Source organism: Ursus arctos, unplaced genomic scaffold, assembly GCF_023065955.2.
Source record: "Ursus arctos isolate Adak ecotype North America unplaced genomic scaffold, UrsArc2.0 scaffold_14, whole genome shotgun sequence".
NCBI classification, from domain to species: Eukaryota; Metazoa; Chordata; class Mammalia; order Carnivora; family Ursidae; genus Ursus; species Ursus arctos.
In genome coordinates, this window is record NW_026622808.1 from 26,693,609 (window position 1) to 26,708,075 (window position 14,467).

At 53.5% G+C, this 14,467-nt stretch overlaps 2 protein-coding genes across 2 annotated transcripts; one reads left to right on the forward strand and one right to left on the reverse strand.

Annotated features, from left to right (window-relative positions):
* Positions 1 to 272: 272 nt before the first annotated feature.
* HSH2D (hematopoietic SH2 domain containing) lies at positions 273 to 6,360 on the forward strand. Its single transcript, XM_026500416.4, has 5 exons — positions 273 to 402; positions 1,612 to 1,701; positions 2,759 to 2,924; positions 3,408 to 3,542; positions 5,715 to 6,360. The coding sequence occupies exons 1-5, from the start codon at positions 278 to 280 to the stop codon at positions 6,261 to 6,263; spliced, it is 1,065 nt and encodes a 354-aa protein (XP_026356201.1). The 5' UTR covers positions 273 to 277; the 3' UTR covers positions 6,264 to 6,360.
* On the reverse strand, positions 5,438 to 13,418 carry CIB3 (calcium and integrin binding family member 3). Its single transcript, XM_026500352.4, has 6 exons — positions 13,368 to 13,418; positions 13,118 to 13,152; positions 11,341 to 11,452; positions 10,224 to 10,371; positions 9,147 to 9,342; positions 5,438 to 7,971 (listed from the first exon to the last, which is right to left on the reverse strand). The coding sequence occupies exons 1-6, from the start codon at positions 13,416 to 13,418 to the stop codon at positions 7,950 to 7,952; spliced, it is 564 nt and encodes a 187-aa protein (XP_026356137.1). The 3' UTR covers positions 5,438 to 7,949.
* Between the last annotated feature and the right edge of the window lie 1,049 nt (positions 13,419 to 14,467).

Below are 14,467 nucleotides of genomic sequence, written 5' to 3' on the forward strand. Positions count from 1 at the left end.
AGAAGGGAGCTTTCTAACACTTGCAGTGATGGTATAACAAGAATAAAAGGACAGGGAGAAATTCCTGGGGGATTTTTAGAAGGAGCCAATGAATGAATGCATAGTAGGTGCTCAAGAAACACAAGCCAGATTCAAGCCCTTCGCTCTGGCCAGCCTGGAGGACTTATCCAAGGAGGAGGCACCATGAGCTGTAAGAACAGAGCAAAGTATAGGAGATGGACCAGGCTTGACTCTCTCTCCTCCCTCCATCTGCCAGGTAACCGGTCCCCAGGAAGCCATGACAGAAGTGGGAAGGCTGCCCCCTCCATTGCCCCCACGACTGGACTGGTTCGTGCAGACACAGGTGGCTCAGCTCGCCCAAGAAGGGGTCCCTGCATGGTTCCACGGTGCCATCTCGAGAGAGTAAGGACACACACACAAACACACACCTTCCACCCTGACCTCCACCCTCTTTCCTTGTCTGCCCCCACCCTGGGCAGATTTTCTGTAGAATTCTGGGCTCAGCTTGGCTTGGTGAAAAGAGCTCTGAAGTCCCAGACAGAAGAGGACTCATTGCGCGCCCAGGGCCAGTTACTTCCCATCCCTGGACCTCAGCTTTCTCTATACAAATAGCCACCAGACCAGCACTGCCAGGGACCCGTCTCCCAAGGCCAGGCATCCGCAATCAATGATGACAGGATGCAGCCTCTGAATCCTTAACACAGTGTCCCCAACGGCTGCTCTCAGTCCTTCAGGGGCATGACCTACATGCACGTTCTACCCCGGACTGAGTTCAGAGCACATGAACAAACTCGCCTCCTTAGTCACTCTCTTGGTTCTCAATGAATGAAGAGAAGACTGTCTATGGCCACGGTTAGCATGTAGGGACATTGAGAGAACGTTGTAAAACCCACAGAGACGGTGAATCGGCCGCTGTCTCTGAGTTCTGGGAGGCGCCCCTAAGAACAGAGTGTGAGTCACACGTTGCAATTTTAAAGTTTTTAGTAGCTGTGTTAAAAGAAGTAAAAAGAAACAGGCGGAATTAATTTTAATCCTCTTTTCTTCAACCCAGTGTATCCAGGATATTATCACTTCAACATGAGTACTAAAATCTCATTCATGGGACAGTGTACGTTCATTTATTTTGTAGTAAGTCTTCAAAATCTGGCATCGTACACCAAAAGCACATCTTGATTCTGACCAGCCACATGTTAAGTGCTCAGTAGCCACACGTGGTCAGTGGTTCTGGAGTAGACAACTCGGGTCCAAAGTCTCCCCATCTTGTCCCATGGAAGGCCACCTTCCTCTCTGTGATCCCATGATAATAGCAGTAATGATGATAGTGAATACTGGTAATAATTTGGTGAGCAGTACGAGGGTATTTCAGGCATGAGGAAGGCAGGAAGGGGCTGAGGGGGAGAGGAGAAGGTTTGTCCTGGGGTCAAGGTCATCAGAGGCCTTTTGCCACTGACGGGAACACCCCTGTATCTGAACATCCCAAGGTCTGAAACAGCAGCAACAACGAAGGGTTTTAGGTTTGTTCAGTCCTGGGATGACGGGGGCACCAGGAGTCCGGCCAGTATGCCGGGCCACTGGACCGCAGCCATCTCCCTCCTGTGTGTGTCCTTCCAGGGATGCTGAGAATTTGCTGCAGTTACGGCCACCGGGATCCTTTCTCATTAGAGTGAGTCACAGCCACGTGGGCTACACACTGTCCTACAAGTAAGGCCCGGGCTAGGGGCCAGGGAAGGGGCAGGAGGGCTCCAGGGCTTCCTGGGAAGGGGCAAGGAGTGCTTCATACCACAACTGCTCAGAGAGCAACTGGTGTACAATTCTGGCCAGATCTGGCTGCAGTGAGCCGCTGCAGGTCCAGCTGTAACCAGCAGATGGGGGCTTGGTGGTAACAGCCTGTGTGTCTGAGAACAGGGGCTACTGGGAGCCCAAGAGTGGCTGCTGCCCTCCCCTAACCACCCCTCCCCTTTCAACCATCTCCTTGGCAACTCTCTGACTCCACCTGGAGGGACAGAGGGACGTGTTAGGGAAACTCAGGGCAGTCCAGCTCCTTAAGGCCTCAAAACCTGGTCGGGCATCTCACAGCATTCAGCAACACAAACTAATTTTCAAAAGCATTCCAGGCCAAAGGAATAAAAAAAAAAAAATCCGATGGCTCCACTGCAGTTATCCACCGTGAGAAAAGCTTAGGCCCTGAGTCACACAGGCAAAGGCTTGGCTCTGCCACTTACATGGTGTGTGACCGTGCACAAGTTACTCAACCTATCTGTGCCTCCCCCAAAATCCTCATCTCTAATAGAAAAATGCTAAAATTAATTCAGACTCTTGTTGTGAAAATTAAATAAGATATCCTAAGCACATACTGGGCCATTAATAAATGCATCCATTCATGCACAGAGCGTTTATTGAGGACCTGCTGTGTGCTAGGTGCACAGACTTAGCCTGGGGCCTGACTCAAGTTTTACACTCTCATCACTTCTATTGATCATTTGACCCTAGCTAGGCACGAGCTAAGCTTTGATCTGCACTAGCTTATTTCATTTTCATGAGAATCCCGAGGTCAGCCTTAGTAGCCCCACGTTATTGATGGGGAAACTGAGGCACAGCGTCGTTAGTCGCCCACCAAGTGTCACATGGCTAAAAAGCGCAGAAGGCTATTGGGATCTGAACAGTGGGGCTGCAGCCTTGATGCCGCCAGCTCGAGGGCAGGGGGATGGGGCCAGACTGAGGAGGAATAGGATTTCCTAGCCCCGCAGTGTCGCCACAGAGCCCAAAGCTGCTGCCGCCACTTCATGGTGAAGCTTTTGGATGACGGGAGCTTCGTGATCCCAGGGGAGGAGAAGGCCCATGCCTCGCTGGACGCCCTGGTCACCTTCCACCAGCAGCAGCCTGTGCGGCCACACGGGGACCTGCTGACTCAGCCCTGCGGGCAGGTGAGCGTGGGGACCCCGGTGGGCCGTAGCCGTCCTCGCGGGGGCCAAGCCCCCAGACTCATTTTGTTCCCACGCTCCCCATTCAGCCTCTTGGGATTCTGTCACTGTTGTGGTCCCTGCCCTCCCCCGGCCCCACCCCTCCTGGTCTTCCTTCCCTGCCTTACCCCAGCCCCCCAGGCTAATTTTTTACAAGGGTTCATTTGTGGGGGTATAACCTTGGCTGATCTATAGGAATAGAGTATTTCCTTATAAGGCTCGTGGCAGCTGGGGGGGCAGGGAGGAGGGGAGAGACACCCCCCCCCGGGGAAGGAGGGAGGGGGGTCCTAGCCCTCAGAAGCTACTATGGGAGGGGCATGTTTCCATACAAGGTGTGTGGGCCAGGCAGCTCCTGAACCCCACCTTTTAGGGCTTGTCTGGGACCTTGGGGTCCTCCTCCTCCTCCTCCTCCTCGGGGCTGAGATATAGGTTCCCTCTGCCCCACAGAAGGATCCAGCGAACTCAGATTATGAGGATCTCTTCCTTTACTCCAGTGCATTGACTGAGGAAGTCGCCAGCCCCGCCTACATCCCCAAGGGACATCAGAATCCTTCCTACTATCCCAGGGCGGCCCCCGAGGAGGTACGTGATGGAAAGCTGGCACCTCCAATACAGGGGGGAGGAGCAGAGGTGGCCAACAGCTGCCAGAGGAGACTCTCTAGAGTGAAAATCAGATCCTATAGCTCCAGGTATAAAACCTTCCCGTGATTTTTGAAGATACTGCTATTAAAATCCCAACCGTGACCTCAGCTACTCCTTGTGCTCAGCACCGGTCCAGCTCCAGCCCCTCTGCTATCCTTGTCCTTGTTCAGATATATCAAGCTAACTTCAGGACCTTTGCATGTGCTGGTCCCACCTCAAGAACTTTGCACGTGTTGGTGCCACCCACCTCAGGGCCTTTGCACATGCTGTGTGTGCTGTGTCCCCAGATTTCCTATGCCTGGCTTCTTTCTTTAATTCTTCAAGTGTCTCCCTCCCCAGACTCCAGACTGAAAGTAGTCCCCTCTGCATTCTCCATCACCTCATCCTGTTTATTCACTGCAGAGCACTCCTCACAATTTAAAGAGTCTTTTTGTGGGTTAAAAGTTTATTTGTGGGTTTTCATGTTTCCTGTCTGCCTCCCCTATCAGACTGTGAGCTCCGAGAGACCTGGGAATCTGTCTGGCTTGTTCACCCTATCTTGTTCTTCTGTCTTCCTCTCCTCCCCTCAGAGAAGGCCTGGCACAGAGCAAGTACTCAACTAATGAATCTGTGAAGTAGATGAATGAATAAATTAACGAATCCCACCTTCTCAGGGCTGATTAGACCCTCAGGAATCTCTAGGCTAAGTGTCCTTCATGCCCCCCACATGGCAGGGACGTTCTGACAATAGTGGCAATGAAACAGGCTGGTAGGATGAACATCAGTGGGTGTGGGGCTAAGGGGTGAAGGGAACAGTCGGGGAAGACCTCCGGAGGAGGTGGCAAAGACCTAGGACATGTAGGATAAGGAGGGGTCAGCCACATACAGAGATGCAGGGAGGGTGTTTCAGGCAGAGAAAAGAGCACATGCAAAGGCCCTGAGGCTCAGTGTATTTCGAAAACAAAAGAACAACAAAGCCAATGTGTGGATGGAGTGGGGTGAGTGAAAGGGAGGACACCGGGAGGTAAGGGGCCAGAATCAGCAGGAGCCAATCATGCGGGGCCTTGGGCCTGGGTGTGATCTGGCATTCTATTCCAGGTGTGCAGGGGGAGTCACCGTGAGAGAGCCTGTGGCTGCCAGCGCAGAAGGGGCTGCCTGGCAGCAGTGGTGGAGGTGGCAGGACTGTCCCAGTGGGAGGGACCAGAAAAGGATCTCTGGGTGTGGAGCAAGAAGCTATTTGGGACATTTTAGAAGGGAGCCTGCTGATGGGTTGGAGGGGGAGGGGGAGGGGAAGTGAGATGTTGTTATGGTTTGAGTCCCTGGGCCCTCCATTATTTGGGAGGTGATCCCAGGATGTGCCCCTGGGGGAGCAGGGAAGTGGGATGGGAGAGGGCAGCCCATGGAGGGTGTGTTAGGGAGCAAGCTCCCCTATGGGCAGCCAGGGCTTGGTCTCCCTCAGGGAGGCCGGGACTCTACATGGGACATGCGCTTCAGTTATCCCACCTTAGGGGTGAGGAGTTGGGCTATCGATCCTCCATCTTCCATTAGCCCTTGGTCAAGTGCCATTCCTGGGAGATTTTAATTCTCTGGCGCTTCTGGCCTGCCATGGGGCCAAAGAAGGACCCCAAGCAGAGTCCCCACTGCTGGCATGTGGAAGTGGAGCTGGGGGCACTGAGTGCTCAGGGCAAAGGGATATGGATGGGGCATTGTCAGCATCCGCCACAATTGTCACCTGAACAACCAAGTAGATTGGGGCCCGAGGGGCATCTGGCCTGCTTCCGTATGGCCCATGAGCTAAGCATGGCTTTTACGTTTTTGAGCGGTTGAAAAAAATAAAAGTAGTATTTCACGACAAATTTCCACGTCCATAAAGTTTTATTGGAATGCAGGCACACCTACTCGCTGATGTACGATCTCTGTTGCCCTTTATGAAAAGAGTTTGCCAATCCCTGGGGGAGATAGTGAAGCTGTTTATGGGGATGGGAATGACGGGGCATGGGATTGAGTTTGGGGGCTCACCTGGGGTCCTTCTCACCCCCCAGATGTCTGAGTGGGACCCATGTCCCAACATCCAGGGCATTCAGAGTTTTGGTGGGCAGGATGGCCCCAGGTCTCACCTGCTCTTGGTTTCAGACCTCAGCGAGCCTGAAGGGAAGGAAGCCAAAAGGAGAGATGGACAGAGCTTCCACGGAGGAAGCCACTTCCTCCTGGCCCCCAAAAACTCCTCTTGAGAAGGCCTGCCGGAAACTCTGGAGGAACCTCAAGGCATTCCCTCAGACGGGCAAGAGGGTCCAGCAGCAGCTGACATCCCACCTGACATCTACGAACTTGTCATCACTCTGGAATGCTGGGCCACCAGTAGTGACACACAGCCCGGGAGCCAGGCCAGGTGACACACACCGGGAAGATAATGTTGACACAGACAGCTCTGTGGCCACGTCCCTTGCAAGCCCCTCGCAGCCCCAGGATCTGAGAGACAGAGCTGACCCCTCCATGAAGGTCTCAAGATTGGCCAGCTGGAGCGAGGCGACCCCGAGGGTCAAGGATTGGCCCCAGGTGGTAGTGAGGGCCCTGTCCTCAAAAGTGTCCAAACCAGAGACAAAGGATTTGGCAGAACCCCAGAAGGACTGGCTCCCCGAGGAGTACCGCCCACCGCCACCCTTTGCCCCTGGGTACTGCTAGAGAAGAGCTTTGCCCTGGCTCTGGGGCTCTCACACTGGACTCCTCGTTGTCTACCCACTGGCCCTCAAGAACCTGAGAAACGTAATAAAAGACATTGCTTGGGTCTGGTCCTGCAGTTGCCAATGGTGTGACTTGGTTGTTTGAATAATAATAATTATCAGTGACAGCAAGGGTCTAGGGCACCTACTGTGTGCCAGGCCCCATGCCAAAGCCTCCAAGTTCATTATTTCTGTTACACCTCTGAGCAGGCCCAGCAGGTAGGCTCATGCTGCATATTTTAAAGAAGAGACTAAGGGTCAGAGAGGAGGAGAGGCATGGCCAAGGTCACCCAGCTACAGGGGGTCAGTGCGAGAATTTGAAACCTGGTCAGTTGGAGCCCTTTCCCCACATCCTCTGCACCTGGCTCAATGCCAAGTACATCCTCGCCTATAAACAGCTGTTCACACCTTCCTCCTGGGGTTCTCGTGCAGATGAAGGAGGTCAGAGTTGGAGAGGGTTTGGCACACAGTACACACTCCCACCACCAACGTCAGCTTTAGAAGAAGCACATGAGCCCCTTTCCTTTAAAGAAGGAGACAGACAGCCCAGGATCATGGTTAGCAGTGGGCTCTGGAGGAAATCCCAGGTCACAGGGCTGTGTGACCTCAGGCGAGTCACTAGACGTCTCTGGGCTTGTTTCCTCACCTGGAAAATGGGGAGAAGTGCAGTCCCTCTTTCTCAGGATGAACCAACAGGATGCACATAAAACCTAAGGCTTTGGCTCACAGTAGGCGCTTAATAAGTGGAGGTTAGGGTGGGAGTGGCGCCCTAGAAGTGACACACAGTGGAGGTGTCTGGGAAGGTGCCGGGGGGCTAGTCGCAATTACAGGAATGACCACACCCTGGACTGACTGGGGCTATAGATGTGCCCCAGGACGACCGCAGATGGAGTGGGTGTGGGGCTTCTCAAATCCAAAGGTGTCAATGTCTGGGATCTGGAGAGAGGTAGGCCTGGGTTCAGGGCAGCCTTTGCAGATGACTTGAGGTGTGGCCTTGGGCAAAGCACTCTGTTCCCTCTGAACGAAATGTGATTGCTTCTCAGTCGACCCTGCTGGGATGCCATAGGCAGCTAATGCAATGGCTGAGAGACAGGTGCTTTGTAAACTGTAAAGTACAGTGCCAGCCTCAGCAAATGATAGTGCTGCCACCTCCGTCAGAGGCCTCCTGTGGCTGTTCTAATGAGTGAGCAAGGAGCTAAAGCTTTGGTCTCCTTGAGGAGCTCCAGGATTGGGGGGAAAGAGGGGACTTGAGAGGTTGGGGGTAGGGTTCAGCCTTGGGAGGCCCGGGGGTGAGATCACAGGGGCCTGATCTCAGCATCTGGTCTCTGCCCACCAAAACTCACAGCCACAAGGCACTTCCAGCCCTCATGGTGGACAGAGATCTCGAAGTCAGCGACTTCCTTGTACAAATGGGGAGATCACGGCTCACAGAGGGCGCAGCCACACCCAGGGTCACACAGTGAGGGCAGAGGTGAGATCCCAGGCTTCCTCTCTCCCATCCGGCAGGTTTAAGGTGAAACACGTGTCCTCCAAGCAGATGTGACTCAGTGACGTGTGTTTATTCCCAGAACCCAGGGAGACCGGATTCCACAGTGGAGTGAGGGGTCACCCTGTCTTCCTCTGACCCGGCTTCTCCTCCGTGGGGCACTCAGATGCGAATGTGGAAGGTGCTGTGCAGAGAGAAATGGAGTCAGTCATCAGGCAGAGAGGGTGGCCCTCCTTCGTTCCCCGCCCCCCGAACTCTCCCCCAAGGAGTCCCTGAGACAGGCAAGGAACCATAGGGGGAGATGGATCCCCTCGAGAACCCCAGACCATGGCCCCCCCTGACTCCCACAGGGGTGGAAAGCACACCTCTCTGGATTGGAGTTGACATTCCAGCTCTGCCCCAGACTTGCCGTGGGACTCTGAGTGGCTACCCCTTCCTGGGCTTCAGTTTACTCTTCCGTAAAATGGGGATAATAGCCATCCCTCCTGCATGGGGCTGATATGAGGGCTAAGGGGGCAAATGCGCAGAGGGCTGTCACACAGAGGTGCTGTCCTCAGTAGGGTTCATTCAGTTGTCATTGTTTGTGTCTCTGTCTGCTAGGAGACCAGCTGTGCTTCTCCAGGTAGAGGAGGGGGGCCCTCTGTGCATATCAGGACGCCACCCAAAATAATAGCCACGACAGAAACGCCGGCACACACATACTGAGCACCTACTTTGTGCCAGGCACTGCTCTAAAGCTTTTCCGTGTGCTGACTCAGGGGTCAGCCCACTTCTCCGTGAAGAGCCAACCAAATGGTTGATATTTCCAACCTTGGGCAAGGACTCAGCAGTCGTGGCCAATACATACACAAGCAGGCCTGGCTGTGTGCCAATAAAACCATTGATGGACACGGAAATTTGAATTTCATAACCATTTCATGTGTCATGGAGTATTATTAGTCTTTAATCTTTCCCCACCATTTAAGAAATGTAAATACCATTCTTAGCTCGCAGGAGGTACAAAAACAGGTGGCTGGTCACCCCGTGTATTAATTTGCTATCAGCCCTACTGTGGGGGCTCTGCTTCTCCCCAGGACTGCCAAGTACAGTTGTACACTCTGTTCACTGCAAAATGTTTGGACAAGAGAGGGCTGAAGACCAGCCATGTTCCATTCACCCAAAGAGCTGCATTCACCCACAGGGGATCCCCAATTATCCCCATTTTAAAGATGCAGGGACTGAAGCCAGGGAGGCTGGGAAAATTCTCTAAGGTCACGAATGAATGGAGGAACTTCCACAAATGGAGTCTGCGAACTAGTTCCGTAGCAGCCCCTCTCGGACGAGGACATGGATTGTGCAAAGTGGCGAGGAGTGGCACACCTGAGGAAGTCGGGTGCCCGCAGGATCATGTTCTGGAAGTCTTCCAGGGAGAGCCGCCCATCATGGTCGCCATCGGCCTCATCTAGCACCTTCTCGCACACCAGGCTCACCTCCTCAGCGCTCAGCTCCCCCCGTGTCAGCTTGGTCACTGTCTGCTCCAGGTCCCACGCACAGATGTAGCCGTCATTGTTAAAGTCTGTGCGGCGGCATGGAGGGGATGTGGGGTAGGGGCACAGCTGGGGGCAGGTGGGCTGGGCCTCTTGCCCCCATGTTACAGAGGAGGAAACTGAGGCACTGGAGAGAACCCAAGACCCTGGGGTAAGAGCTGGGTCCTGCTTCGGAATTGGGCAGAGTCCCACTGGGAGCTCATTCATTCACTTGACAAGTATTTATTGAGCACCTACTATGTGCCAGGCACATGTGACTCTTTTTCATCTACTCAACAAGGATTTAGGGAGTGTCTACTATGTTCTAGGTACTGTGATAAGGTTTCATTCATTTGACAAGTTTTTAGTGAGCACCTACTGTGTGCTAGGCACTGTGATATACTTTCATTCATTCATTCATTCATTCAATCAACAAGTATTTATTGAGCACCTCCTTTTTGCCAAGCATGGGAGACAGATGGGGAAGAAAACAGATACTGTTGCTGCCCTTGGGTCTCATCAGAAATAAATCAGTAAGAAATGAGCAAGTTCTGAACAGAAATTAAGCAGCACTGCTCCAAGCTGGGAGAGAACTAGGATGTGGGGTGGAGAGTGATTGAGGGTGGAAGATGCTTTCGACCTAGACTTCAAGGTGAGCAGGAGTCACGGGAACAGTATTCCAGGCGGAGGAACAGCAGACACAAAGGCCTGGAGGAGGAAGAGTTTGGCGTGCTGGAGGAAGAGGGAGGCCAGTGTGGCTGGAAAGGAGTAAGTACTGGGATGAGGTCAGCAAGTACCAAGGTGGGGTGCAGGACAGGGTCAAGCAGGGCCTCGAAGCCCCCAGGGAGACATCTGTGACGGCAGGGCAGCCCCTGGCCCCAGGCCTGGTCTCGTTCCCTCTCCCCATCCCACCCCCGAGCCCTGCACGCACCATAAATTTTAAAAGCATAGTAGGCTTTGAGATCGCGGGGAGCCATTTCGCTCATCACGGAAAACATGTCCAGAAAGTTGTCCAAGGTCATGTGCCCATCCCCGTCCTCAGAGAACACCTGGGCAATCCTCTGGCGGAACGGGTTGTCCTGGGGACAGGAAGCAGGGAGGCCACCCCTGACCCGGAACTCAGGGCTCCATATGGAATCGCTCTCAGCACCCACCTTCCTGAAACCTCCAAGTACTCCCCACCTTAAAATTTCCTCCCACCCACGATCGCCGGGACAGGACTTCAGGCAACTCCTCTCTCTGCCCCTGTGGTCTGGGCAGCCTTGACCCCACTTCGGGCTCCAGATGCACCCACGTGACCTGGTTGAGACCAATCAGAGATCCTATGCTCGGCAACCATGATTGGCTCTGGGGTAGGCAGGGTGACTCACACTGGCCAATCAGGGGCTGCACTGAAAGATGTCGCTGGAGGGACCTGCTTTCTGCTAGTTGCAGAGCTGGCAGGAGGAATTTGGGACCGCTGGGGCTTCTCTTCACTAACTCAAGCGGACAGGCTGCCTGAGACTGAAGCCCCTTTCCTGGAGGAGCTGAGAGATGGAGGGTGACTCCGAATACATCCACAGAAACCCTGGTTCCAGCTGTACCTGGCGCTAGCTCCGCCCCTGGAGTTTTTCCTCCTGTGTTCCAATACATTTTGTCCCTCTCCAATGAGGTTTCTGTCCCTTGTGATAAAATGATCTTTTCTCAGTCACTCACCTCACAAGTCCCCTTAGGCAACACAAACTATGTGACAAACATCCAGACGAGAAGAACTTGCTTTTTTAGTGGCTCCCGCTATGAAAAGCAGAACTCGCATTCCCTGAGTACTTGCCATGCAGTAGGCCCCGCGCCAAGCCCTTTACCTCCATTACCCCCATCCCGTCATTCCAACAACCCCGAGTTTGAATCCTGTCTCTGTCACATCCTAGCTGTGTGACCATGACCAAGTGTCTTAACCTCTCTGAACCTGACTTCTTTCATCTGTAAAATGCATCCACTTCATAGGAATGCAGCTGGGGACCTCCCTACTATTTTTTCCCTGCTGCCCCTGCCCCATGCCCCATGTATACCTTCAGCTCAGGCATGCTGCCGATGAGCTCGTAGGGCACCTTCACATCAGGACAGCTGGTATAGTCGAGGGGGACAAGCTGGGGAGCCAAGTCCTGGTAGCGATAGAAGAGCCTGGTGTGGGGAGGGAAATACCGGGAAGGGCTGGGAGATGGGATGGGGAGGACTTGTCCCCTTTCTCTCATTCTTGCAGCTGCTCCTACACACAGAAGGATCGTGGGTCCCCAAGAGTCATCAGCTCTGGGCTCAGTCCTCAAGCATATAGAGCCAAACACAGGCACGTCTACCCCCTGGGGACTGGGCCAAAGTGGTGAGAGGGCCCCAGAGCTAGGGGAGACTCAAGTAGGAACACTGGTACTGGGCTTTGAAGAATGAGTAGGAGCTGACCAGGCAGGTGGGGACGGCGAAAGGGAGCGTGCTTAAGGTGAGATCATGTCACGTCAAACATTCAGAGAATCTGAGTGAATCTATGAATCTCTGGATATCATCCCATTGTTGACCTCTGACTCTAAAGACCCCCCATTCTCACATTTTCCTTCTCTTGCCCCATAATAAAAGCATTCCCTAAATTGGGCGGGGCAGAGACAAAAGGCCAATATTCAGGGTTTTTTAAATGCATGCAAGGTATTTTGCAAAACACCAAATTCCACCGACACTACCTAAATGGTGAGGCCACCTCTCCACTCCCATGTCCTCACCCGCTGACGCCCTATCTTCACTGGGGGCATGAGAAGCAGCAGCCTTGTAAAGAGCATCCTTGGTGAGTCAGAGGTCCCCAAGCAGCTAGGGGCTGTTTCTGAAGGAGACGGGAGCCCCTGGGTCATATGATGGCTAGGAACTCAAGGAGGGGGTATCTGGAATTTCAGTCCTGACCTCACAGGTCCCTGATCAGGCCTCCTCGGGGAACAGCTTGGGTTTGAGCTTCTGTGTGGACTTGAGCATATCCCTCTTCCCCTCTGAGCTTCTGTTATTCTGCTAACAAACAAGAGGCTCAGGGTGAACGAAATGTCAGCCCTCAAACTCCTTGGAGCTCTGCCCATCTGCAGAGCCCGGGTCAGCCTCCCCTATCCAAGCCTCAGTTTCCCCATCAGTAATCTGATCGTGATGGCCAGGGTGACCCTACGAGCTGTCCTCACCCAGACAATGGGGCTCACTGGTGAAAGGTGTGCCCATCAATAATGGATATCCCGTGCCCACACAATTGGGGCCTTGGCCCCTATCACTCTGTATCTGAACCCCTGCCAGCTTGGGTTTCACAGCTCCAAGTTCATGGGTCGGGGCCTCTGGACAATGGCTCCACGGGCTGAGGAGCAACGTGGGATACCCATCTATGCCTCTCTCAATCATGCCAGCGACCTGCAGCGGCCTCAGCCTGCCTTCCCGCACCCTTACCTTGATGCTACCCCCGCAACCCAGGGCTGACTCTAGCCTCTGCCCCCAGGTGCCCAGCCTCCAGTCCCAGCCTCTTCACACTGGCTTCAGGGGGATCTTTCTAACATGCTGATCTGTCCCTCCCCCTACCCCTGCTCACATCCTCTCCATGGCTCCGCACAACCTTTGGGAGAAAGCCCAAGTTAATCAACCTAGAGACTGTGACAATATGACAAGATGTGTCTTCTCAGCGTCCCCGTCTCTGCCTCCATCCACTGACCATGCCCGTAATCCTTCCCTTTGTGTTTTAACCACCGTGAGGCACTTAGACCTGTCCCATTACAAATACCCTCCAGCAACGGATAGAAGGTTGTTCCCAGGTCTCCCTCCCTTTCTCCCCAGACTGACCTCATGATTTCCTTTCTTGTGAAGAAGGTGCAGTCCTGCGGAGAGAGAGGTTGGCTTGGCCCAGAGCCTGCCTCAGGGGCCCCCTTCCTCTCCCTCCCACTGCACACCCATCCCTGCCTGATGCTGCACACAGAGCTGCACCAGGAACCCTTGCTGACTGCACTCCCGAGACAAATGATGCTGCCCCCACTTCCCAGGCCAGGAAACCAAGGCTGCCGAACCTCCTGTGGGCCCAGCCCATCACCCCTACCTGATATGCTTCCAGCTGCTCATGAGTGAAGACTGTCTGCTTGTTGCCCATGGTGAAGACCACTGCCAGGACTCTGGAACTAGCTCCCAAAGCCCCAAGTCTCTTCCGGACCACACAGGTTGCCAGGCTGCTGCACACCAGCGTCTGGGCAAATCTCCCTGCCCTGGCTGTCACCTGCCCACCCGCCCTATCACCCCCAGCCTGGTGAGATCAAGTTACAGCCAAGCTCTCTGGGCAACAGCCTGAGTATGTCCATGGCCACCAGGACAAGAAGGACTGCCGGAAGTCATGTAACAGCAGACCACATCTGCCACAACTGGGTGAGGCTGGGGGTATGGGGCCCCTTCCAGAGACAGGCAGGGTGATGGAGAGACTGCAAGCATATCCCAGCTCAAATACTAGCTCTCCACCTACTAGCTATGTGCCTTAGACAAGTCACCTGACCTCTCTAAGCCTCATTTGTAGGATGGAAGTTATATTAGTACCTAACTCTTTGAGTCATCCTGAAGATCTAATGAGATCATTAATGCAACCAAAAAAATTTTTTGACAATTGGGCATAAATTTTAGACGCTGGGAATATAATAACTGGGTGAACAAACTAAATGAGGTTCCCCAGATATCCACTCCCCAGAGATGATGATGATGATGGTGATGGTGATGTTATGGCTTAAGAAAAGTGATCCAAGGTGTAAGTTAGAGAAACAGTTGGTTAAATAATACCAAACAGAATTCTTTATTGCAAGACTTGTCAGAGCCTTTAGCATGCTAATGTTCACCTTGCAGCCTCAATGGGTAGATACAACGTAGCAGCTGCCAACCTTATTAAGACCTAGAATCCTTTTGCGCAGAACAACTGGGAGTCAAAAGTCCTTAACCTGGTGCTCCATGCTTTTCTTGCTCTGTGTCTTTCCTGTCTCTCCCTTTCTTCTCCTGCTCAGCCTTTTCCACTGTCACACCCCAGCCCCCCTGAACTGCTCTTGGATCATCCCCTTCCCTCTTCCCCACTCTCTGGACTATTACAGTTCCTCCAAGTCTCATCAACTCTCCTCTGGCCCAGGGTGTGAAACCATCTTATAGCATATGACTGTGATCAGGCTT

Bases quoted from the DNA above. Each gene is read 5' to 3' on its own strand.
- HSH2D (XM_026500416.4), top strand. From the start codon at position 278: ATGACAGAAGTGGGAAGGCTGCCCCCTCCATTGCCCCCACGACTGGAC. The intron at 403-1,611 runs GTAAGGACACAC...GTGTCCTTCCAG, and splicing joins CACGGTGCCATCTCGAGAGA to GGATGCTGAGAATTTGCTGC. The intron at 1,702-2,758 runs GTAAGGCCCGGG...GTGTCGCCACAG, and splicing joins GGCTACACACTGTCCTACAA to AGCCCAAAGCTGCTGCCGCC.
- CIB3 (XM_026500352.4), bottom strand. From the start codon at position 13,418: ATGGGCAACAAGCAGACAGTCTTCACTCATGAGCAGCTGGAAGCATAT. The intron at 11,453-13,117 runs GTCAGTCTGGGG...TCCCCACACCAG, and splicing joins ACAAGAAAGGAAATCATGAG to GCTCTTCTATCGCTACCAGG. The intron at 9,343-10,223 runs GTGCGTGCAGGG...GCCGCCGCACAG, and splicing joins CTATGCTTTTAAAATTTATG to ACTTTAACAATGACGGCTAC.